Below are 25,614 nucleotides of genomic sequence, written 5' to 3' on the forward strand. Positions count from 1 at the left end.
AACTGGGGAGCAGGAAGTGTGGAAAAGCAGCGAGGTACAGGGATGAAAGGATGGGTTGGGTGTAGATGACCAGCACTGTCCAATTGTACTGAGCTGCTCCCAGGCTCTGTCCTGGGTGAGAACTCCCCACTGTATGTGTGGGGGATCATGGACCCCAGTGTCCATGGGGCAGGTGTGCGAGTGCCACCGAAGGTGAGACCAGAGCAGGCAGTGAGGAGGTGACAGGATCTGAGGGGAAGCGGGTGGCAAAGGGCCAGCCCAGAGCACAACAGAACCCATGGGCGAGAGAGGAGAGGTCCCTGAAGACTCTATTTCAGCTCAGCCAGGAGCAAGGGAAGGAGGCGGCCGGGCTGGTGCACTGCAAGCACGCAGCACAGGGTGGCACTGCCCCTCCATGAGCTCGCTGCTACGCGGGGCTCTGTCAGACCCGGTGCAGGGAGGGAATCGGGGCCTGTTACTGCTGAGGCATCAGCCGATGACCACGCACATTGGACCTGGAGGTGCCTGCGATGGCTGCCCCTGCCCTGCCAGCCACTGCACTCCAGCACACAGCAGCCAGTCTGACCCGGGCCCAGCACCAGCAGGCAAGGGCTCTGGGTTCCTTAGAGTGAAGCGGGATGCCCCAAATAACCCTAACCCAAACCTCAGCACCGGCTCCTCTCTCCATCAAATCCCCACAGGCAGAGCAGACCCTGAAGTGGTAGGCAATCATAGAATCTCCCCTCTGGCAGTTAAAGCCATTCCTCTTGTCCTGTCCCTACAGGCCCTTGTCCAAAGCCCCTCTCCAAGTTTCCTGTAGCCCCTTTAGGCACTGGAGCTGCTCTAAGGTCCCCCCTTAAGGAGCCTTCTCTCCTGCAGCTGCCCCAGCCCAGCTCGCAATCTGTCAATGAAAGTAGGAATGGAGCCCAGGTTTCACAGCGGTTTTATTGGAGCTGCCACAGGAGCACACCCAGTGGGCAGCAGTGACCAGCACTTGGGCAGAGCTGCCCAAAACCACCCCAAGGGGGTCGCAGGAGGCCAGTGGGAGCCGCACGGTTACTGTGCCCTTCTTGCCATCAGCATCTCTCGGATGTTATCTTCTGCTTCCTTCACGCTCCGCTCCAGGTACGACTTCTTCTGCTGCAAGGTAGAAAACCCAGAGGAGAGTTAAGGCTCACCCTGGTGCTGACTGCACGGACCTGCTGCAGGCAGCCGGCGGAGGGCACGCGTGTCCCTGCACGTTCCCAAGGCGAGGACAGCGGTTATTCGTTCCCAGAGGCAGCCTGGAAACGTTAATGTTTAGCCTCTGCAACATTTACACAGCCTTTGAATTTTGTTCCCTCTGAACCCTCCTCAGAGCTGCTGGGGCCGTTCCAACAGCAGAGCTGCAAAAAGTGGGATACGTTAACCATAGCAAGGAAGGAAATCAAATCAGATCCTGTAGGCTTGCAGCCTAGAGAGGAATTAACATGCTGAGGCCTCCTTATGGATTCAACAGCAAAGTCCTTTTGCACTTGGGTAAAAAAGGCTCTTTCTTCCTCCAGCTGGGCCAGTTTTCTAAACCCAGACCCTCCTTTCTATCAGAAATTCCCTGGCATCATCACCAAATACGTGTGTTTCCTTAATCATCTTTAATTAGGAGAGGTTTGGCAGGGAAGCAGCCCGAAGCTGTGCATCCCAAGATAGGAATTCAGCACACAGCGTTTTTTCCTGCTTGTCTGGGTGCTCCTAGGTGACTGGAAAAATCAGCACTTGGCTCTTTTGACTATTTTCTCTAGGTTTCCAAACAACAGACGCAACAGTCTCTGGTGAGGCCAGGCAGGCAGAAGGCAATGCTGGGGGAGCATGGGCAGCCCTTGCTCTGGGCGCTGATCTCCAAATGCATTTGGTTGTGAGCTGGGGGAGACCCTTGGGGAACATTCCCATAGCTGGGCTTGTGGAGAACATGGGGATCCCACGGAGGGATCGGTGAGAGAGCAGAGCAGCACCCATGGGTGCAGGCTGCAGCCTTTATCCAAGCACACACACACTGGCCTCCATGGAGCAGCAGCCTCTTGTATGGGGCGTGTGGCCAGGGGCGCTCATGAGCCAGAGGACACAGCCACTGTGAAGCTGACCACAGAATCAATCAGGTTGGAAAAGACCCTCAAGATCATCAACTCCAACCATTCCCCAGCATTGCCAAGGCCACAGCTAAACCAGGTCACTGGGGCCCTCATCTACATGGTTTGGGAACACTCGCAGGGACTCCACCACTGTCCTAGGCAGCCTGTTCCAATACTTGATCATCCTCTCTGTGAAGAAATTGCAGCTTGAGGCCATTACCTCTTGTCCTACCAGTTGTTCCTTTGGAAAACAGACCAGGTACCTGCTCTCTCCATCTTTTCTCCAGCCTTCTTTGATGCTCCCTGATAGCCTCCCCCTGACTCCTGCAAGCCCCCTTAGCCCCGAAGGGAAGTTCATTAGCAGAGTTCTGCTGCCATCACTCCCCCTCTGCTCCCTCGCAGCAGACCGCAGTGACACATCTGTGCACTCAGCTGAAATGCCCGTGCCATGAGGCCATCCCTTCAAGCCCCGATTCTGAATTGCGAAGGGCTTTTATTCAAACAGTGAAAGCTGTTAGCGACAATGAGGGCCGTGGGTACGGCAAAGGGCTCCTTGTCCCTCTCACACGGTCCCCAGGCACAAGAGCTGCTTTTGAGGAGCTGCAGGGCGAGGAGGCAGCGTGGGTTCCTGCTGCCTGCAACCCGCTGACGCATGAGGGCTGCTGCCGCTGCCCCAACAGGCAGCAAAGGGTTCACAGCCAGGGAACTGAATCCAGGGGCTGTGAGCAGAGACAAGTCCCAGAAAACCCAAGCGGGTCTGAGCTCCTGCTCACTGCATTGACTGCAGAGTGGCACCAACAGAGCTGACTTCCACGCAGTCATTTATTACTACACCATTATTCTTTAGTGCAATGGAACTAGGCTATGAACAGCTCTGCCTTCCTGTCCTCCACACTCCCCCTTGTGCCCACCAGGCTGCAAGAGGCACTTCCAGAGTTAGGAGGCCATGCTGGTGACCATCTGAGGTCCACATTGGCCTGGTGCAGAGCAGGAGTGCTCATGGCTATGAACAGCGATCCACAATGCCCACTCCTGCACAGTACCATGCTCTGCCCTCCCCAGGTGCTTGAGCTTCACAGCTCATAGTAAAGGGATGTGGTTTAATGCCATTTCTTTACTTAATCATCACCTGCAGCCCCAGGCAGGTGAGGATTCAGGGAATCTGTATAACCCTCAGTCACTCTCCTTGGTCACGTAATTTCTGGGGCAAAAGGATCTGGGCTGGTCCCGATGCTTTTACTCCTCCCTCCCAAAAGTAGCCTCCAGGGAGACTCACCACTGAGCTCAAGGAGCATCCCATGAAACCCTGCACCCACAGCTGGGGGGATACAGGCTTCCTGAGCAATCCTGCACACCGACAGCCAGTGATGCAGAGCCAGCACAGCCACTGGCTCCCACCCAGCAGCTGGAATTATGTAGGAGCAAGGAGCAGACAGCCACGACATTTTCCGAGATGCGTGGCAGAAGCGAGGTGTTCCTGCCCGAGGAGCTGCTCCCCGGTTTCTGCTTTGGTAATCCCAGGAGAAAGAGCAGGAGCTTGCGTGCAAACTCCTCCTCACGGTGATTACTGGGGTCTAGACAGGAAGCTCTGTGTCTCCCTGCTGCACCTTCCCAGGGAGCAGCGCTGTGAGCAAGCGGCTGACACATGCTGCCTCCGCACTGCTGGAGGCTCTTCTGGTCCAGCCAGACCTGCCAGGCTGGTGGGATCTGTTCCCTGGGAGGAACACCACCAAGGCCTCTTCATCCCCACCCCCAAGCTGCCCTGAGCTCATCACATGCTTTCATTTGCTCTCGATTTGCAGCCCCGGTTAAACCTACATCCTGTGACCCCATTTTTGGGCCAGCCCGTGGCTGCGAGATTTTAGCTCTCAAGAGCTTGGCAAGGCAGGAAGGAGGAAATACAGACAGGAGAGCAGGAGCAGGCAGGTTTGTCAGCTGATGGCTCTGGCTGCAGTGCAGGGCCAGTTCATAGAGTCACATAATGGTCTGGGTTGGAAGAGACCTTAAGGCTCATCCAGTTCCAACCCTTTGCCACAGGCAGGGACACCTTCCACTGGAGCAGCTTGCTCCAAGCCCCTGTGTCCAACCTGGCCTTGAGCACTGCCAGGGATGGGGCAGCCACAGCTTCTCTGGGCACCCTGTGCCAGCGCCTCAGCACCCTCACAGGGAAGAGCTTCTGCCTAAGAGTTCAGCTCAGTCTCCCCTGTGGCAGGTTCAAGCCACTCCTGCTTGTCTTGTCCCTACAGGCCCTTGTCCACAGCCCCTCTCCAGGTTTCTTGTAGCCCCTTTAGCTACTGGCAGCTGCTTTAAGGTCTCCCCGGAGCCTTCTCCAGGCTGACCCAGGCCAGCTCTCTCAGCCTGAATCCACAGTAGAGGTACTATAGCCCTTGGAGGACAAGGACTTGCAAGAGCAGTTCCTCCTCTGATTTGCAATTGCCACATCTGCTTGCTAGAGATTTATTCTAGAGTGTTAGTGTGCCTTATCTAAGAGGCACAGCTTGTGATCACTGCTCTGTCGGGGCAGTGAATGCACCCACTCTGCCACAGCCTTTGGATGTTCCAGGAACGCTGCTTTGTTTGCATGACAGTTATTCCCATGCAGGGAGGAATGACCTGAGTTGCAGGTCCCATCAGCACACCTGAAGCCTCTCCACAGTAGAGCCAGAGGCTGCATTGAGAGTGGCTGAAGGCATGTGAGAAGGCAGCAGGATTTGCAGTTACACATCTTTAAGGGGGCAGCACGCTTCACACGTACTCTGAAATCAAGCCAGCTGCCCTGCTTCACCACAGGACAAGCGTTTTCACCCTCACTTGCTCCCACCACCGGCCACACTCTGGTCCTCATCCAAGACCTGGTGTGTGGTGATAACCCTCCTGCCCCACTCTGCCTCCGCACACAAAGGATGGTGCGCCCTGCACTGAGCCACAAGGCCAACACATAGCCATGCAACAGGCTACTGAGGTCTGGGCCATGTGCAGAGAGCCTGTAGGGTGCACAACTGCAGAAGATGCCCCCAAAACACCAGTACAGTCAATGCCTCTCAACCTGTAGCTTTGCAATTCCTTTAAAGTAATCCTGCTGCCAACAGCAGTCACCTTCCCTGGGCAGGAATGGCTGCAATGCTTGGGAGCAAGACAAACCACAGCCTTGATGATCTGTCTGCAAAGTAGCCCAAAAGGAAATATTCTCACCTCAGTATGCTTTCTGGAAGTATGTTTGCCACGCTAATGACTGCCTGGCACTGGGATGGAGGGTGAGAAGAGATGGCCAAGAACTCTTCACTGGGAAGCAGAGCCAACCCCACCAGCTGGACCTCCCAGCATCTACCAGGGGCTGTGAAGCTGGGCTGTGCCTGAAAGCAAATGGTACCATCAAGTCTGGCCATTACTGTTCACTCCCAGCTCTCAGAAGCCTTCCCCAATTCTAAGCTTTCCAGCAGCCTTCCTAAACCAGGCATGTGGTACAAGGGCCTAACCTGTGTAGGGTTTTAGTACACATGGAGTAAAAGCACCATCTCCCAAGTGATCAGAGATGCAGTCAAAACCAGGACTGGCTGCTCAGGCAGCCCCATCCAACAGGCAACGCATGTCCATCAGCGTCCTGGGGAACCCTCCCCAGGAAGAAAGGTGGCTGCCTGGGCATGGAGGGCACCACCAGCCCTGTGACCCTTGCCTCCTGTAAGACCCCACAACTCGGCAGGGATGGTGGCTGCAATGCTCCACTCTCAGGGAGTGCTGGGCAGCTCCAGGCAATGGCTCTGGGAGGCTGCTGCCAGCCTCAGTTACCTCTTTGCTTAAGCTCTGTACAAAGCTCTTGGAAGCACCAGATTGCTCTGCCCCAGCCAGAGCATGCACAAGGGAGCACCCACCAGCCACCCCTTCCCACTGAGGTGCAGGAGCAGTGCCCTGGCAAAAAGCAGTGCCATAAGCACTCATCCTGCTATCACCCCGCTCCAAGGCTCCCCGTGCACTTCACTCCCTGTCATGGGCCACACTTGCTCCCTGACCAGCTCCTCACTATTTGCTTTTGGCAGCTGCTGCGGAAAGACAAGATTTAATGCAAATACAATTACAGCTCACACCCTGAAGAAGAAGAGGAGTTGTGGTTCATGGAGGTGGCCCGTGGCCTCTTGACACGGCGGGAAGTCACCTCCTGCTTGAGCCTCCCGCCTCGGTTCATTGCATCACACTGCTCATGCTTCACTGGAGATGGTGCTGACGCACCCGAACCTTACATTCCTGACCGATTAAAGAGCCAACATCCACAGATTCCACAGCATGAAAAAACTTCATCAGCTCCTCTCGGACAGGCTTTCGATGATCAAAGCACCACACTTGCCCCAGCACTATGATTCAGACAGCTCTGCCTCCAGCCAGCTCCGCGTGCCTGCAGAGCCCTGTCCTGAGCTGGCCGTTGAGCTCGGTGTCTCGCAGCATGCACCCTCAGCTCCAAAAGCCACCACAGCACTCCTGCTCTCAGCAGGAAACTACACGCAACAGCCACGGCTCATTCACACTGTGCTGTGCCTCATGCTCACGGGTGAATTTCCTGTTTCAAAGTAACAGTTTCTCATTCATAGAATCATCAAAAAGCTTGGGTTGGAAGGGACCTTCAACGTCTACTGTTTCGCTCTTCAGATTTTACTTCTCTCTCTGCTCAGCAAGAGGAAAAGAGCTTCAAGCCCCTACCTGCAAACACAAATGTGCTTAAACCCAAACAAAAATGTTTCCATGGAAATGTAAGCATCTGGTTTTGGGACATGCCTTCTCACTTCAGCCTTTTAAAAACTGCTTTTCTACCTACTTGTTTTCCATCCAACTTGGCAGGTCTCTCCCCACAGAACACCTCCCTCTTTCCCTCCCCACGGCTCACAGCACACTTGGCTACTAGCCGCCAGATGCTGGCATCCCACTCTTGCACTTAGAAGGCTTCCGTCGAGGAATGCTGCAGAGTCTTCGTGCATGATGCAGTGCCTCAAACAGGAGCCCCGAGACAAGCCATCTTGTGACACTGTCTCAATAAACCTCCTAGCCAAGGGTTTCTGTAGCTCCCAAAGTTAATCCAGGTCACTGCTGGCATTCCTCAAGGGCTCTGTGTGCACACTGTTTGGGAAAGTGATCAGCAGGGCCTGAGACAGAGGAGGGAGCACACGCTTGTCCAGGGAAGGATCTTCCTCAGGAGGAAAGCAAGCTGTGCTGCCTGCATGCTGGGGCCAGGCAGCAGTAGCACTGTGAGCTGCCCTTCCTCTGGAGGCCACCAACACTGTTCAGGTGGCTGGAATTCCCAGGGCACAGCACACCCAGGAACCAGCACACACACAGTGGGCAAGGCAAATGTTTCAGTCAGCCTGAGCTCATGGAAGATGATGTGCCCTATTTAACAGGATTTCACTTGGAACCCATCAACAGGAAGGAATTGGACCTGCTGAACAGCACCTGGCTGCTTCTGCTTCGGAAGGAACTGAGATAGTGGGCACCAGTGATGGGGTGGGTCTGCAGGCAGCCCTACGCCCTGATGGGTCCACCCAGCACTGGTCCTCACCCAGCACAGCACTGTGGCACAAGTACACATTAGAAATTACCACGCTACAGCAACCACCAAATATTTAGATACACTTCAGGACTTTCCAAGCAGAGTTACTGCTCTCAGGAAGTTGCCCAGAGTTTACTCAAGAGTGAGTGAAGTGTAATAGGAAGGGAGCCCAGCTGGTTTCTGATGACAGCTGCTGACAGCAGCGCAATGACGCCATTTACTAAGAGGAGAGAGCAGAGATGATTCAGATCCCTGGGTTTTCCCTTAGCCACTATTTCCACGAGGTAACGGGGACCCTCAGTCATTTCAAAACCACCTGGATTTGAGTGGAGGAGATATCAAGCATAAGAGTACACTTGCCAACTCAACACTTCAGAAGCACCTGCCTGAAGAACTGCTAGTGCAAATCCACCTTCATCATGTACCAATCCTACCTATGGCACAACCAACAGGGCTTCCCCCATCGTTCCCGTGGTGCTCTGAAACCCTGAGGAACGTGCTCTTGAGAAAGCTAATTTGAAGAAGTGCATGCTGCTTTCCACACTTGGTACCAAGCGAGGTCACCTTCTAGAGAAAAAGGGGAAAACCTGCCTGTGGAGCAGCCCTTCTGTCCCTTGCACATACCTGTTGTCTCAGCCCCAGAACTGTACTTTCACTAAAGGCTGAGACGGCTGCTGTCTGCAACTGGACAATGATGGATTATTCCAGTGAACTCCTGCTCCCTAGCCTGATGTTAACTGCTACAAAAGCAAGCGATTGGGAACCTTTCAATAGGTGGCAGCAGAAATGTGTTATCAAGCCAGTGGATTCTTTAGGGACACCCTTCATGGCAAAACCACCCATTTAGAATCACAGAATCAGCTAGGTTGGAAAAGACGTTTAAGATCATCAAGTCCAAGCTTTATTCCAGCACTGCCAAAGCCATCACTAAACCATGTCACTAAGGGCCTCTTCTACACGGTTTCTGAATACTTCCAGGGATGGTGATTCCAGCACTGCCCTGGGAAGCCTGTTCCAATGCCTGAGCACCCTTCTGGTGAAGAAATTGTTCCTAATATCCAGTCTAATCTTTGTTCCTTGGGAGTAGAGACCAGCCACCTCCTGCCTCCATCCTTCTGTGAGGCAGCTGTGGAGAGCAATAAGGTCCTCCCTGAGCCTTCTCCAGAATAAACTCCCCCAGGTCCCTCAACCATTCCTCATCACACCTGTGCTCCAGGCCCTTCACCAGCTCCGTTGCCCTTCGCTGATCCCGCTCCAGCACCTCAGTATCTCACTTGTAGTGAAGGGTCCAGAACTGGGCAGTTTTCAGTGGTACATTGCTTCACAACAGATACTGCATCCTAACCAGACTTTCGTCAGCAGTCAGGTCAAACACTTAGGACATGGGGAGGGGAAACTCACCCAGATTGTGAAAATCCCCACGTTTTGGTTTGGTGGAAGTGGCCCTCACAAAACTGACTCTTGCAAAATGTGTTAAGTTCCCTAATTTAGTGCTTTGGGTTGCATGGTCCTGCAGAGCCAAAACTGCTCACCAGAATACCTCCCAGCAATATGACTTTTGCACAATCACACCACACCTTATGTCTCTCAGCCCTGGCCAAACAAGGCCATTTAAAAAGAAAAATTACTTCCATAAACTTGAAAGACTCGACAAATCAGCAACAAAGAGATGATCACAGAATGGTTTGGGTTTGAAGGGACCTTACAGCTCACCTAGTCTAACCCCCTGCCATGGGCAGGGACACCTTCCACTAGGGCAGGCTGATCAAAGCCCCTGTGTCCAGCCTGGCCTTGAACACTGCCAGGGATGGGGCAGCCACAGCTTCTCTGGGCACCCTGTGCCAGCGCCTCAGCACCCTCACAGGGAAGAGCTTCTGCCTAAGAGCTCGTCTCAATTTCTCCTGGGTCAAGTTAAAGCCATTCCCCTTGTCCTGTCCCTACAGGCCCTTGTCCAAAGCCCCTCTCCAGGTTTCATGTAGAATGTGATGTGAACTCCCAGCTAAGCAGCATCCCCCCCAGCTCAGACTCCCCTGGCTGCCTCACAGGCAGGATGCAGCCATCTCCTCACTAGGAATACACTTCCAGCCCAATGAGCAGGGTGACCCCAGCGGCAGGGCCAGCAGGAAGCCCTAACAGCCTGCACATACCTGGAGCAAGGTGTGGCTGTGTAAAGCTGACTCAGGGCTGGGTCAGGTCTCCTGCACGCAGGAGCACGCTTTCCAAATAATCGTTTCCTGTTCTCCCCAGGCTAGATGGAGCAGATGGGGCAGGACAGAGGTTTATTGGGCATAGATAATCCCCCTCCCCAGAGCTGCTCAGCATAAAGGACAGCAAGGACCAAGTGCATGGGCCTGGATGACTAAGGCAAGGACAGGGGCTCTGGTTCTGTGACTAACTATTACTCATGCAAGGAGGAATTTGGAGAGGGACTCGCATCCAGCTCAGCTCATTGCTTTGAATACTTCTGCAGCTATAAGCACAAAGGAGAGCTTTGACAATGAATCAGACCCTGGTTTAAAATGACAAAGACAGACTTATCTACCAACTTTGTGTTAAAATGATTTCAGTGTAATTATAAAAGCAGCTTAATGCTAATCAGAGGAAACAAGCAACGTTTTCAAACCCAGATGACTAAATGTAGGCTCCTGGACGGACAAAACCATTTAAACACAGCAGCAGAAGTGGGGTTTCATTTATTGTCATGATGTATTTCACTTTCCCCTGGAATCCAAAGGAATGTGAGCACACTGGCGAAGTTTGTCTTAAAAGCTTTCTCCATTAAACTCTTTTCTAATTCCTTTTTAATCAGAACAACCTCTCCCCAAAAATAAATCCTAAAGTGAGTTTCTGGGATAACATTTATTTTGAAAGTACCTCTATAACCGGCTTCTGAAGGATTTGAAAGGAAGCAATCAACACCCACGTTAATTATCCTCCTGCTTTTAAAATCCACAATTACCCATCTAAAAATAAGGGTAGGAACAGTGAAAATAAAACAGTAATCAAATTCCAGCTTTCCCTTCATGAAGCCTTTGCCCTCTCAGCTAGTTTGTGTGCTTACTTTGCAGTCTGCAGTGCAGGGAAGAGTAACAAAGAATTACTATTAAGCAGTGGCTTGCAAAAACCTGGGAGTTTGAAGCGTTGTGACTGATTTATAAAGCCAGGCCAGGTCTAGACCAGTGGAAGATCCTTTCAGAGCTGGGAATTGCCTCTTAAACGTGATGATTTCTTCTTTCTGTGCCTCTGAGATCACAACATCATGTTTTGCAACCAGTGACTTGTGCACTATTTAACACAGGGCAAGCTTCTTACGCAATGTGCAAAGCAGAATGTACTCTTATTTGATCTTTATCTAACTAACCTACCATAGGAACTGGAACCAGGATTTAAAAAGATACACCTCCTTCCTCACGATTACTGAAGAGCATTTGTTTCGTTTTAAAGCCGCAAGATGCTGGCTGCACACAACCAGCCTGCATTTGTCTGGGATGAGAGATTATGCGATTCAGATAGAAGAGAAACAGCATAAAACACATATAAAGTTAAGAATGTTGAGAACACAATCCTTTTGCTACCCTCACTTTTGACAAATGACAATCGGACAGACTGTGAGGCTTAAACATAAAGAAATAAGTGAAGTCAGTGAGTCATCACAGCCTTGGAAGCAAGGAATAAGGCCTGTTATTCATGCTACCATCAGCAGTCAGTTTACAGGACAGAAAGAAGTGGAGCAGCATTAGTTATGCCCCAATTCCTCCAGTATTTACCTTAAATTTGTCTGGCCCCCGTCCAGTGTCAGAGGGCTTCTCCATAAATAATGATTTTGTCCTGACAGTGTTGGCTCTGTGCCCACCATACTCTCAACCTTCTCACCACTTCATTATTTTCAAGCCTATTTTTCTCACTGCTCAGAGGATTTTCCATTTCAAATATCAGGACTGAGAATGCAGACTCTCCTCCCTGTAACACAGCCAGACCTATAGGAAAAAAACAGAGCTTTGGAGCTACTCCCTTCTTCAAAACAAGCACCTCAGTGAAGGGCAGAGCAGCGCTGACAGCTCTGCCCATGCCAAGGATCTGCCATAGCTCTGGATGATCCCAGCTGACAGCAAGCTTAGGCAGGCAGCTGGACCACCCATGTCCTCAAAAGCAAGCTAAGCCTCGGGCTTTGCAGCCTGAAAAGCAGGAGCAAGCCCACAGTGAAGGCAGACACTTGGGCCTGGACGAGTGAAGATGAAACATGCCCCAGGAACATCACCAAGTCTGAATGTCAGTGCCCAGAAGGAACTGTCCAGACACTTGCAGCTGCCTCAGGCACCCAAAGTCATGCAAGATGAAGGCTGTCACCTCTCCTGGTCCTCAGAGGGAGCCTGAGGAGGCTCTGCACCTCACTGTCACCCGATTAATCTCCATGATTTGTGGAGCTTCCATAGCTTCCTCCTAAAAGGTCCGTGTAAGCCCAAATGTTAATCCTGCCTACTAAGTTCATTTGCATACTCCACTGTCCCCACATCAGGGATGCAGCCTCCCTGTACAGCAAGCAGAGGGAGATACCACCTCTAGGAACGAGTGACTCTGGAAGCATCATTGTCTCCCTCTTAATGCAGAGAACATCTGGACTCCTGATTTGTTAAAGAAACCTGCAGTTACTAAACCTCCAAGGTGGGAATTCAGGGTCAAGAGGAGAAAGAGATATCACCACTTTAAATTCCCAAATATTAGATACTGAAAAGCTGGGAGGGAGGAAGAGGAGACAAATAGAAAAACAAAAACCACACAAAAAAACCCAACCAAACACAAAAGCCACACCAAGACCAAACACAAAGCTACAACATACCACCTTGCAGGACAAGCAAATTAGAAGACAAAAATCAGTGTACACCCTAGCAATGCCCCAAACCTGCACACGATCTGTGCCACAGGAGTTTGGTACATGTTGCAGATCACGACTGCAGCCAAGCACCAGCATGGGTCTGGCTTGGCTCCTGTACAAGTGACAGAAGCACATCAGCCTTTCCTAGAGCAGATTAGGCCATAAAGCCAAGAGGGCTGAACCCAAGCTACGGACTGACCTCTTCCATGCACACACTTAGAAACAAGGGGCAGCTTCTGTGACAACATGTGTTTAAGATCATGTCCTCAGTACGTGCATGTATGCCAGCAGTGGAATGAGAGGACAGCATACTCATCCAAAGTAAAACCTGCTCCAGCCTAAAGCACAGAAGGCTATTCTTGAGGCTTCCCCCCTCCAAAGCAAACAGGAGCATTCCTTATTTTCCCCTGTTTATTTAAAAAGCCCACCACACATTCCTGGGCACTGGCCTATCCCGAGTAAACCATGGGATGAGAGCTTCTACACTGTAAATCGCAGACAAAAATCGGTCTAACTTGGGAACTGCCAAACAATTGCTATCTTCTTCTGGTTGCCGAGTGGTCTGCAAAGTGCACCACAAATCTCAAGAGACTTGTTTTCACATGGTTAAGGCACCCTCAGAATCAGCCTCTATGCATAGTTTCAGGGTAAAAGCCAGAGAGCACGCCAGGGGCGCAGGGCCATGCTGAGCTGCTCCATCCATACCTGCCCAGAGAATATCAACTCCCATGCTCCAGCACTCCTCTCCAGCCACACCTCTCCTGCTTAAAACTGTTCCCTCAGGGTATGAAAACACTGTAGTGCCAACCCAACCAGAGACATCCTGGCACACTCATCGAGAAGGGGGCAACACCATTATGCCTCGGGGCTCCAGCAAAGCTCCCAGAGAAATAAGATTAGAGAAATGGAAGCCACAGCATGAGCATGTTTGACTCCAGGCAGCACAAGGGAAGAGGTTTGTTGTTAACTTTGATGTCTGCTCACTGTAATGCAATCACTTTTTAACTTTACCAGAAAGAAGATCTGCAACACCATCCAAGCCTCTGAACACAAAGCACAGCAGTGCTTGCGAGCAGTGTTCATTTCTCCACCATGAACAAGAGCAAAGAAGTTCACTGTGTAGGATAGGACAACTGGACATAGCAGTTTAGGGATCACATGAAGACTTTATGAACTGGAAATCAAGCACTTAGGTACAGCTTTCCCAATTGCATTTTCTACTGCAGGCGGAGAAGAAAACAACCAACCCTTTATCTCTGCAGCAGTGAACTTTCAGTCTCCCATGCTCATGTGAAAGAACTGCCTGGGAAACAAGCACACAACAATATTGCAGTCAGATTTTAAAACCAAACTCCAATTCAAGCTGAAAGCTGCAGGTTGCTTTTGCCCTTTTCACGAAGGAGCTAAATTGAGTGGCACAGAGCAGACAGAGCTGCCCAGCAGAGCCTCCCCCATATTTGTTATTTTTAGCAATTCAGTCTGACAACGCCTGACAACTAAACATGCTGAATATAGCAGGAGAGAAGGGGACTATCAGATACTATCAGAGAAAACACACAGCGATAATCACTTTCTCCACCCCTAATGAAGAATCAGTTTTCCATGTCTTTATATCATAGAGCTTGTTCTTTTTAGAATGCCACATTTAAAAACAGAATCCATCGAGCCCTACAGTGGAAACGGATAACATTTCCTGAAACAAAGCATTGTTCCACCCCTCACATATCATGTTTCCTTAAAAACAAGGGAAGAAAAACATTACTTGGTTTTTCTCCTAATACTGCACAAACATTGCCGAGCTAAAAAGAGTCTGTGCTCATCCCTTTAGAATGCTTTCAAAATAGCTTTAACACATACCCCTTGCACTGTGAAGCACAACAAGAATTTGATAGTATCAGGACTGGAAAAATTGGATCGTTGCTGCTAAGCAGGATGCTTCCCATGCCAGTGAGTGAGTGAGCCTGTGCACCAGCCTCTGCAAGAGTCAAGCCTCACTGGTACAGCCTTTATGCAGGCATGTGCATTTTGCCAGCAAGCCAAGGTTATCAATTTGGATTCTAAAGGATTATATAGAAATTGTGAAATTAAGAATGTTACATATGTATATGTATATATACATACACAGACACTCACATATACACGCTTTCATTCCTTAGCTTTAACAAGAAGGGTAAAGCTACCTTGCTTCTTCTGCAGAGTGACTGACATTTGCTCTCTCATACACATTGATACTCCTTTGGTATCTTCAGAACACAGTTCCTCTCACTAAGACATGTACTGCAGCCAAAGCTTATTTTCCCAGCCCTGTACAAAGACAGGTCTTCTCCTTGCAGCTTTGCTATGTGATGAACAGCAGGGAAGTATCACATCAGCTTTGTAATGCTGTCTTGAAAAACGCAATGCATCACTTCAAAAGTGGAGGAACCCAAGACAGGGGAGCAAAGAAAAGGGACTAACTGTAATCACGAATTGCAGTTCCTCTAGGAAATGAGATGAGGAAGGAGAAAAGTTTTCAAACCAAATGCAAAACCCCTCATTGCTTTCGCAGTTCACTCTGAAAGCTGTGAATGTCAGGAAACACAGCTCACACAGAGTCACAGAATGGCTTGGGTTGGAAGGGACCTTAAAGCTCATCCATTTCCACCTCCCTACCACGGGCAGCGACACCTTCCACTAGAGCAAGCTGCTCCAAGCTCTGTCCAACCTGGCCCTGAGCACTGTCAAGGATGGGGTATTCACACTTCCTTGGGCAACCTGTTCCAGTGCTTTACCATCCTCACAGTAACAAACTTCTTCCTTATATCTAACCTGAACTTCCCCTGTTTCAGTTTCAACCCATTCCCCCTTGTCCCATCTCTACAGTCCCTGATGAAGAGTCCCTCTCTAACATCCTTGTATGACCCCTTCAGATACTGGAAGGCTGCTATAGGTCTCCACGCAGCCTTCTCTTCTCCAGGCTCAACAGCCCAAACACCCCTGGGGGCAGGTTAAAACCCATGTTTTCACGGACAGTCAGCAAAGAGGATCTCTCCTTGCTACACAGTTGGATGGATTTACATAAGACCTCAGCAGTGAACTCAACCCTCCATTCTCTGCTCTTCTGCAAACAGTACTAAAAGCCAGCAGGGACAGCGCATCTCAAATTCAGGCTAGTATCAAAAATCCACATTTCATAATACCTTGGCAATTGAGTCATAATAAGAAGGCAGAACTGTCTCAAGCTCGTGGTACATGAGTAACCAGATCAGCCACACCGTGTGGATACTGGAGGATTACTCTGACCAGCTTGAGCCAGCTATGCAAAGTGAGAAATGTGAGTAAGGTAGTTAACAATGTAAAATATAAACTTAAGCTTTAAAATCCTTCCAGTTTTAATAATGGATGGAGGGAAGTTTTAACCTATCTTGGTTTGATATTTATTTTATAGTGATGCAGTGGAATCACAAGGTCACAAAGATTCACATTCTTTCCTGCTTCTGTCACTACTTGTTTTCAGGACAGTAAAATCCCCTAACTCCTGTGATAAGTGCTCTCTGACTTGGACTCAGGTATTTCCCCTGAAATCTCTGTTTCCAGCAGTTGTCAGTCTAAAAGCTTTGTCCTTTTCCATGGGGAAGCCCAGGCCTAAGGAAAATCCTTTCCACAAAGCTGCCAGCCAGCTGGAAGCAGAGTAGTTAAAAGATGGACTTGAATGTTCAATTCAAACAAACTATTGAAAGTTTTGGCCATCTGAGCCCTACTATATATCATTAAGAAGAAAAACCAATCCATGTAGCAGTCACTTTTCTACTCTTACCACCTTTTGAGACAGTCATCATTGCGGGGAGCTTCAATTCAGTAGCCATACCAGAGACTCAAGCAACAGGGAGCTATGAAGCAGAAAAACACACTTGTGAAGCAGCCAGCTCTGAGGCTTTGTGTAAGAACAGCAAAGGTTGTAATGTGGGGGAAATTCCATCCATTCTGCTGAACTCAGCAATCGGAAAGTTCAGAAGGCGAGATCATTCCCCACCAGGAACAGGAAGAAAATGAGGACCACAGCTGAAGGGCACAGTAGCCAAAAAGCTGACCACAGCCTGATGGACCTGGCAGAAAGGGACCCCATGGGCAGATTGCAAACAGAGACTGTCAACCACACTCCAATCACTGGCAAATCCAGACCTGCTGCTACGAAGTTCTCCAACCCCAGTCATGGGGCTGCCTTTCTTCTAAACCACTGGCATCTGAGATGGCTTCAGAGTAGCCAGGATACAATGGCTTTGATCACATAACCATAAAAATGACTATGCCCTGTCTGCATTAACAGCAGCGAAATATGCAGCCTACCCAGGGGAGAATTGTTTTCCCCATTCAGTAAAAGTTCTCATGGCCAGAAACACAAAACCCCTTAGTATCTGGCACAGGAAACACTCCAGGCAACACCACACATGGTGATGTATTTGTCCTACAGCTCCCCAGGCAAGCTGAGTTTTAAGAAAGAATAATAAAAAAAAAATAATAATAACTCTACTTCTGTTTTACTGTAAGGAGCAGACAAAAAGAGACAGAACTGAATGGGTTTGAGTACTGACTTCCTGCTCCTGCTTGTCCCTACTTAACCTGGTCTCCACATTGACTTTCTCCAAAACGCAGAAGAGTTAAGCAGCTTGCCACAACTCAGTCTTTGCTTCCTCTGTCATTGCCCAAGAAACAAGGAAGAGGGGTTTGCATTTATTATATCTTAGGGACATTAAGAAAAAACAAACCACTAATGGCCTTGGAAAAGTACATTTTGAATATCTGCTCCGAAGAACTCTAAGTAAGCTGTACATGTAGCCACTAGAAGATAGTCAAGATTCTCTAGATAACTCATTTGAACACTGATCCTTGCACAGAAAGTACTTTATATTTCCTACATATTCTTCTCTGCCTTGAATACTCCAACCAGATAAACATAAGAGCACAGAAGTGCTCTAACCACATTGCCAAAACAAAGTCCTACCTCCCCCTAGACCCAGTCTTCAACAGCAGCCACAAGTAGAAGCCTAGGGCAGAATGTAGGGACAGGGCAGGCGTACACAGAACTTCCTCCTCATACTTTCCCAGCCTTCAGACATTTTTAGCTCAGGACTTCCTGAGCAGAATGCCATTTCTACATATTTGGTAATTCTCAATGGATTTCTCTTCCATGAATTTGTGCAATTGTCCTGAGCCAGTATAAACTTCGAGCATCCACAGCACTGGCACAGTTTCACATCACCTATCTGCTGCAAATAACCACACAAACATCCTTTTGCTAGTTTTAAATCTTGCTCCTACTAACCTCATTTGAATCCCTCACCCCACTTTGCATATCAGGAATGACAGGAAATCCTTAGTTAGGCTGTAGACCCATGAAAGAAACCAAGTAACTAAGTGCCATGAATTACTTGTAGGTTACTTGTACCAGGCACTATGTATCACCTTCTTAAAATCCTTCAGAATGGAAAGTATCAGATAAAAACAAGGGATGTAGCAGACAGCATCTATTGACCTTCAATGTTGTACTTTCATCATCATTACCTGCCAAAACTTACCTCCAATTCCTTAATTTTCTCTTCGGCTATTCTCTGTTTTTCTAAGAGCTGATTATGAATCACTCCTTTAGACTGAAGGATAAACCTACAAATGAAAGAGACAGACAACTGTTGGGTATCTTTTACATCCGTTGTACACCTACTTGCACGCAGAGTTAAACTACAGTGACCTCTGCCAAGTATTCATCCTCAATCCACACCTTCTAGACAGAGGCAGAAGAAATTGCTTCTAGAGCTCACACAAACCACCAGCCTCAAAGGCTTGCTCAGCAATCTCACCCAGTATTTGGGAGGAAGAAAATGGATGCACACTCATCTCCCTCTGTCATTCAGTGTCCTTGAATGGTTTGAAAACAGTCCTTGCATACAGCTAGCAAAGTCTGTCATCACATTCCCTTCAAAGGGATCTAAAGCAGTTTATGGCATATAGTCAAGGAAGCTTCTTTCAAGGGGAAAAAGCCATTCATTACCATTTCAGTGCTCACAAGCAAAATAAAGCGGCACAATAAAAACAAAGCTTTCTACAGAGGAAGGCTGAGAGAGCTGGGGGTGTTCAGAGCAGGGAAGGGAAGGCTCCAGAGAGACCTTATGGAGGCATTCCAGTACATAACTAGGGCTGGTAAGACAGACACTTTACCAGGGCCAGTAAGTGACAGGACAAGGGGCAATGGCTTTAAACTGCAGAAGGGCAGTGCTAGATTTGACACAGGGAAGAAATGCACGATGAGGGTGCTGAGGCGCTGGCACAGGGTGCCCAGAGAAGCTGTGGCTGCTCCATCCCTGGCAGTGTTCAAGGCCAGGTTGGACACAGGGGCTTGGAGCAAGCTGCTCTAGTGGAAGGGGTCCCTGCCCATGGCAGGGGATTGGAACTGGATGAACTTGAAAAGCCCCTGAAGGAACACAAGCATCCAAAGAGGCTCTCCAGCATGTGGCACTGGCATCCCACAAAGAGGTAAAGGACAACTAAGTTCAGATGAATTTTAGGAACCCTCTATGGTTGTTTTTCAACCTTCCAGACATAAAGAATGTACAAGCCACAGATTTGCCCCTTCCCTACTTAGAAAGTCCCCCAGGGGATTTAGAAGGAGCCTCCCTGGATCATACCAATGAGGTCAAGGTCTCCCTTCAGCACCAACTAGGGTCAGTGTCTTTCTGCCAGGTGACAAGAGCTCGTGCTTGAACAGTTAAAGTGAGCAGCTTTAGACAGGGCAGAATCAGAATGCATTCCCCATCTGGTACAGAAGAACCTGCAGTCAGTCTGTAGTGCCACCTCCCATGACACACGACATTACTAACATGCTTGTTCAGGGCCTCATCAGCCACTGCCTTGAAACCCAGCATGGTCTGCACCAGCAACAGAGTAGCCAAAAGGAAAAGTACCCTGCTACGTGCATTCCTGGAGTGTATGGGAGCAGAACTGTGGTTAACTGTAACAGGTTTGCAATTAAAACTCTCTTTGGTGCTGCGATTAACTGCGCTTACCAATTGCCTCCTCCTCCTTCACCCACTTCTCTCCCTTGTCCTGCTTTACCTCCTCTTTTCTACAGCTACTTCATCTTTTATATTGCCATTTTCTCAAATTTCTCCTTGTTTCTCCCCAGTCTCAGCTCATGTTTATTACTGGTGTCATCATTGGTATGTATCTGCTCCTATTCTTTACAACACAGCTCACTCTCTTTGTCCCCTCACTCTCCCACTTTCCATTTGGTACCTCCACAACCCATTTCCACTCAGTGGGAATGTTTCCAGGTCCAAAACAGAGCAGCCTGCTGAAATAAAATGTGGGGTTTGCTCAGTCTTGTTAAAATCAAACCCATGACCACCTTCCTAGGAAAGGGAAGTCATTTACATTGCTACTAGATGCAGAGCCTGGATTCAGCCAGAGAGGAGCTACTTTTAAGGACCACCAGCAACCACGTCATTCTGATGCTCTTACCTTGAGCCTGCAATAGCAGAAGCAGCAAACCCCAGCCTTCACACATACACAACATGGGGATTTGGGTATGAGGACCACAACTTTGCTTTACTTCTGCAGTAGCTGTCAGTAGTTAAACAATGAAAGCTGCAAGATGCCCTCATAAATAAAATCAATTGTCCTCCCCATGGTCACAGCTTCCCTGAGCCTGTGTGGTGTACGAATGTTTCCTCAATTATTTCCTTTTTTTGTGAGGCAGCAAAGCAGAATAGAATACCTTCTCTTTTGCTTCCCCAAACTGTATATTAAGGTGTAGAATTCCAGACTGATTTGGGTTGGAAGGGACCTTAAAGCTCATCGTAGGTTTGGAAACCTTGCACAGGCAGCATGCCTTCCACTGGAGCAGGTTGCTCCAAGCCCCTGTGTCCAACCTGGCCTTGAACACTGCCAGGGATGGGGCAGCCACAGCTTCTCTGGGCACCCTGTGCTGGGGCATCATCGTTCTCATAGTAAAGAATTTCTTCCTAACGTCTCATCTGAATCTATCCCTGATCAATCATTTTGGTTTCACTGAAGCCCCTGGTCTAGGACACAAGGTTAAACACCAACACAGCTCTATCAGCATTCCCCATGCTGCAGCTGGGAAGGTCCCTGTGCTGCGTCACAGGCACTGAGCGATCCCGGCTGGCTGAGGTCCGCTACAGGCACTAGAACCTTTGGACAAACAAGTGGCTGACTTCACTTCTATTCTGCAAATGTCAACAACAGTCACCGGGAAAAACACCCTCCCTCCTCCCTGCCTCCCACCCTCCTGCAATGCTCTGGCAGACATGCGACAGCACATTAAAATTGGATGGCCGAAGTTAGCCATGACGAGACTTGTGCCGGCAGCTGGGCACAAACACAACCACCCCAATTTATTTGCTATAAAATAGTGGGCTGGAACCTGTGTCCGTTCACACGCTGGCTCAGAGCAGATCAAATGTCCATGACTTGGCCAGTATCCTTCAGAAGGTTCGCACCAATTCCAGCTTCAAGCCACCCATTTTAATTCCCCTTCACTGACCCTTCAGCCTAAATTGCACAGGTGCTACCATGTAAGTTGACAAAAACTACTCTTTAGAAAGTTGAAGCTATAAACCCATATCTGATTTAAATCTGTGGCTTCAATTTCCAACACAAGAAGGACTCAAAAACCTCATCTGTATTCTAGCTTCTAGCTTGGGATACACACAGCATGGAGATCTTGGGCAAAGGTTTTACCTAAGGAAATACTGTGGTTTACAGCTGCACTTGTCTTGCTCGTTAGGCAAGAGATGCTACAGGGCACTTCTCATAAACCAGAGTTTGAATTTTACTGGATTTCATTCTTACAGTTACCCCAAGTAAAACACCAACTAAATGTTTTTGGCTTTTTTCTCACTGAGCTGGAGAACTGGGACTGTCATTCTGCTGCCTGGTTTTAGTTAACCAGGGTTATCTTACTTACAATGTTTTTAAGCTTGTGAAAGAACCATGGGAGGTTCTGAGGTCTTAGTTCTTCCCTGAGTTTGTGAACAAGCCTTTCAAACACATGAACTTCATTCATGGACGACAAGTTGACTATGAACCAGCAGTTGTGCACTTGCAGCCAGGAGGACTGATAGTATCCTGGGGTGCACCAGGAGTGTGGCAGCAGGTCAAGGGAGGCGATTCTCCCCCTCCATTCATCCCTGGTAAGGCCACATCTGGAGCACTGCATCCAGTTCTGGGCTCCTCAATAAAAGAAAGAAAAGGAGCTACAGAAGAGGAATCAGCCAGGACCACAAGGATGATCAGGGGTCTGAAGCATCTCTCTCATGAGGAGAGATTGCAGGAGCTGGGCCTGTTTAGTTTACAGGAGACTGAGAGGGGATTTCATCAGTACAGATCAATATTTCAAAGGCAGGTACCAGAAGGATGGTGCCAGACTTTTCAGTGGTGCCCAGAGACAGGATGAGTAGCAATGGCCATAACTGAAAGACAAGAAGTTTCACCTTAACATGAGGAAGAACTTCTTTACACTGAAGGTGGCAGAGCACTGGAACAGGCTGCCCAGGGGGTTGTGAAGTCTCCCTCTCTGGAGACTCCAAACCCATCCGTGTAACCTGCTCTAGGTGGCCCTGCCTTGGCAGGGGGTTGGACTGGATGATCTCCAGAGGTCCCTTCCAAATCCAAAGATTCTGTGGTTCATTCACTGTCTGAAGGCACACCAGCAGCTAAGGATGAGCCCCACATTAGAGTCATCACATCAGAGAGCAGAGCAGAGGAGACACTTTCTGCTCTGTGATGCTGAGCCCCTCAGATGACATTACTAACACCAACCCCTTGGTGCAGATCAGCACCAAAGAGCCACCTCCAGAGTTCACTCTGCCAAGGAGGGTCCCAGTGTTTGTATATTGGACTAGGATGACTTTCAAGTACTGGTAGTCCCCAGAAGACAAGCAGCAAAGCAAATCCTCCTCCAGACAAGCAAGTTCACCTGTGTCCACCTCCTCTGCGTGAAGCATCACAGCACGCACTAATAAATCTGTCAAACACAACACCTACACTATCAACCATGAAACACTGATTCAGAAACAAGTTCAGCATTACAGTGGCAATTACAAAGCTTAGCAGAAATCACCTCCTCATACAGGAACTTTTTCACTATTGTTAAACAACACCAGAAATACCTGGTCAGAACAGACAGGTTCACCACATCTCAGTTGGCCACCTACTTCAAAGGGAATGGCTAATGAAAAAGAGCAGGATTTGCCCTATTCTGGATACTGAGCAATTTTTCCACTAACCATAAAGATAACTCAGAAACAAGACAAAACAAATAGAAAAGAAAGCTAAGGAGGAATGGGGTCCTCAAGGACAGCAATATTCAGCCAAATCTGGGCTGCCAACAACAGCAGTGTTTGCAGATGAGCTCTACCTACATGCTTGGCTCTCCTGCTGTCCCAGTGACTGCTGGTTCTCAAGGACAATACAAGGAACAAAAATAGAGCACAAGGGATCTGAAAGAGAAACCTCACTCTAAATATTCCCCACTTGTTTCTATTTTCCTCCCTCTGCCAGTTCTACATCGGGATCTTTGTTTCTCTAAGGCAGAGAACATGGTTTCTATACTCTCTGAGACTCATTGCTTGTTCCCTTCTGAAGGGACCTCTTACCCCTTCCCTGTTATAAATGTCTCAATATGATGCCTATTTGGTTGGTGTTCATACAGCACTCCCTTATCCCTGGTCAAAATGGTCTTCAGGCTCTACTTGGGCTGGTCAAAAATGCTGTCAATTTCATCATCTGTCTGCTGTCAACTTCATCATCTGTCTGCTCCTTTGTGTCACACATACACACCCACCAAGTGATGTTCCTACAGTGTAAGTAATTCCATAACTCAGCCTGTTTGCACCAAAATGTACTGTTTACTTGACTTTCAGACATAGTATTAGATACTGAAATATTTGCCTCCTTATGAATGAGGTTATGGAGATGTTTGTTCAGCACAAGCCACTTTCACTATGACATACAACTCATAAAGTTATTAAAGGTGGGGTACCAGTGATGCTCATAGTGAAGGTTTTCCATTAACAACCCCTATTTTCAATGACTTGCAACTGCAACCTCTGTGTCTGAAGCTTTCAGTGGCAGGTGTCCGTCCCAGATGTGAGCATTCTCTCCTCTTCCTGTTCTGGATAGGGAATGAGGTCTGCATGTTTCTCTTGCACAGCTTGCTGGTGCAAGAGGCTGGTTGTATTAAAACGTTAAAGCCAGGAGGGAAGGAGTCACACAGCAGCCATGGGGCTCCCACCTGATCATCTGCAAAGCAACTCTTCCACACAAATCACTGCAAGGACCTGCACAAGGTACCAGGGAAGCCTTAGCAATTCCTGTGCCTGACACTCGTACACATCCCTCTGCCTACTTTCAGGTGAGACAGTTTTACAGGTAGGAACACTCCAGTGCTCTTTTGGCAGAATACTGATGAATGACAGAATCACAGATAGGTTTGGCTTAGAAGGGAATGTCCCCTCTGTCAGTTTAAAGCCGTTCTGGATGCAAGGCTGCAGGGGGGGGTCTCACAAATCCATCCAGCCTGGCTCCCAGCACATGCAAATGGTCATTATAACTTCAGCTTTATGGTGCCCATTCCATTTGGAAAACTGTCTACAAAAACTTAAGATACTGAAAACAAAACCAATGACTTTGTACAAAGCCAGAACATTATTTTAGCATTCACTGTATTTTTAAAACCCCTCTAACATGCTGCGTTATGGCGTGTTAAATGACAGCTCGCTCATTTACACAGAATAACCTGCTCCTTGAAAACAAGTGTTTTCATTAGACTGCTCCCAAGAGAAAAGCTGGGCTAAGCTCAGTCATGCCCTTATCTCTTTAAGGGCACTTTTTAATTCTGAACCTACCCTGCTGCACAAGCCAGAGCTCACTCAGGAGGGGATTGCCACATTTTAAGTACTGTTCAAAGCCAAGAGAAGAGAGGCTTCCAACGAGCTGATCCCAAGCAATCCAGCTTGATCCAACAGCAGACAGCAGTGCATAACTGCAAGCACCCAACAGTCCCCTTCTACTCCCCTAGGGTCTGGTTATGCTTCTGTAAATGATTCCCTATGCAGTTCAGAACAGGCACTGCTTATACACCAGCACATTCCAGTTTTAGTCATCCTAAATAAATTACCCAGTTCCAAACAAGACAAGGAAGCAATATTAAAAGAAGAAAATAAGAAAATCATGACTAATTATAGCTTGTGCTGCCACCCTTCATGTCTAAGGGTTTCACATTTTTCAGTCTGATTTTGAATTTCCCATTCAACAGATCATATGCCTTAACTAGAGCTTGCTCAGAAACAGATGGAGTTGGAACAGATGAGTTGAAGCTTTTCCTATGTTTGCTTTTATTTTAGTGGTCAGTCATCTCATTGGGTCACTCTCAATATAGCTAAACCTAACTATTCCCCCCTCACCCCACTGCCAAAGCAGCACATACCTTAAAGCAAAACAAATCCTGCAGCTTATATCAGGAGGATTATATATGAAGACATTCCAGGAGCAGCAGTTTATAGTTCACGTGTCATTTTACTACTGCACTCAGAGAGGCGGTCATGCACCCGGAGCTGTTTGGGAAGGAGACACAGATTGAAGCATGCTGGCAGCATCTCTGGTAGGCAGCAGAACCTGTGCAAACTCAGAATGACAACACTGGAGCACACACAGAGACCAGGATTAGTGGCACTGGAAGCAGTCCAAACCATGTCTTATGTAGGCCACAATAAGGGTAACTTTTACTCAGATGAACATTTGTAAGCCATAAACCTATTTACTCTAAGGAGCTAAAGGAAGGGAACAAGAAGTGCCACACTGTTTGCTTCCTCAAACCTCTCCAGGGGCTAGCCCAGCACATCCATCTGCCTGCTGAGGGGCAGAGGAGTTTGTTCTGCACTTTAGGCCATGTTTACATTGAGTTTTCACTGGGTTTTTTGATCTGTCAATAGCTGCAGCATATTACATTACCTCAAGCCAAGATAGTAACAGCAGTTTCTGCATTGCCAGACACTTAACTAGAGGGTAGATTTATACCATTGTTCATGCTTGGTTCTTAAAAAAAAAAAAAGAAAGCAGGAATATACCTC

At 48.5% G+C, this 25,614-nt stretch overlaps 1 protein-coding gene across 2 annotated transcripts in view; it reads right to left on the reverse strand.

Moving 5' to 3' along the window:
• Window positions 1-905: 905 nt before the first annotated feature.
• PFDN1 (prefoldin subunit 1) overlaps window positions 906-25,614 on the reverse strand; it is a 31,838-nt gene continuing 7,129 nt past the window's right edge. Inside the window, exons 3-5 of one of the 2 annotated variants that reach the window (XM_061354031.1) lie at window positions 18,046-18,130; window positions 13,738-13,793; window positions 12,888-13,605 (exon numbers count right to left, since the gene is read on the reverse strand). In XM_061354031.1, the coding sequence (XP_061210015.1) occupies window positions 13,485-13,605; window positions 13,738-13,793; window positions 18,046-18,130 (262 nt within the window). In that variant the 3' untranslated portion in view covers window positions 12,888-13,484. Of the gene's footprint in view, window positions 1,120-12,887; window positions 13,606-13,737; window positions 13,794-18,045; window positions 18,131-25,614 lie in introns of those variants that run through there. The other variant, XM_061354032.1, reaches the window with a different exon arrangement.

This window comes from Neopsephotus bourkii, unplaced genomic scaffold (assembly GCF_033783945.1).
Source record: "Neopsephotus bourkii isolate Nb327-2 ecotype Australia unplaced genomic scaffold, CSIRO-AGI_Nbou_v1 NB_716, whole genome shotgun sequence".
Taxonomy (NCBI): Eukaryota; Metazoa; Chordata; class Aves; order Psittaciformes; family Psittacidae; genus Neopsephotus; species Neopsephotus bourkii.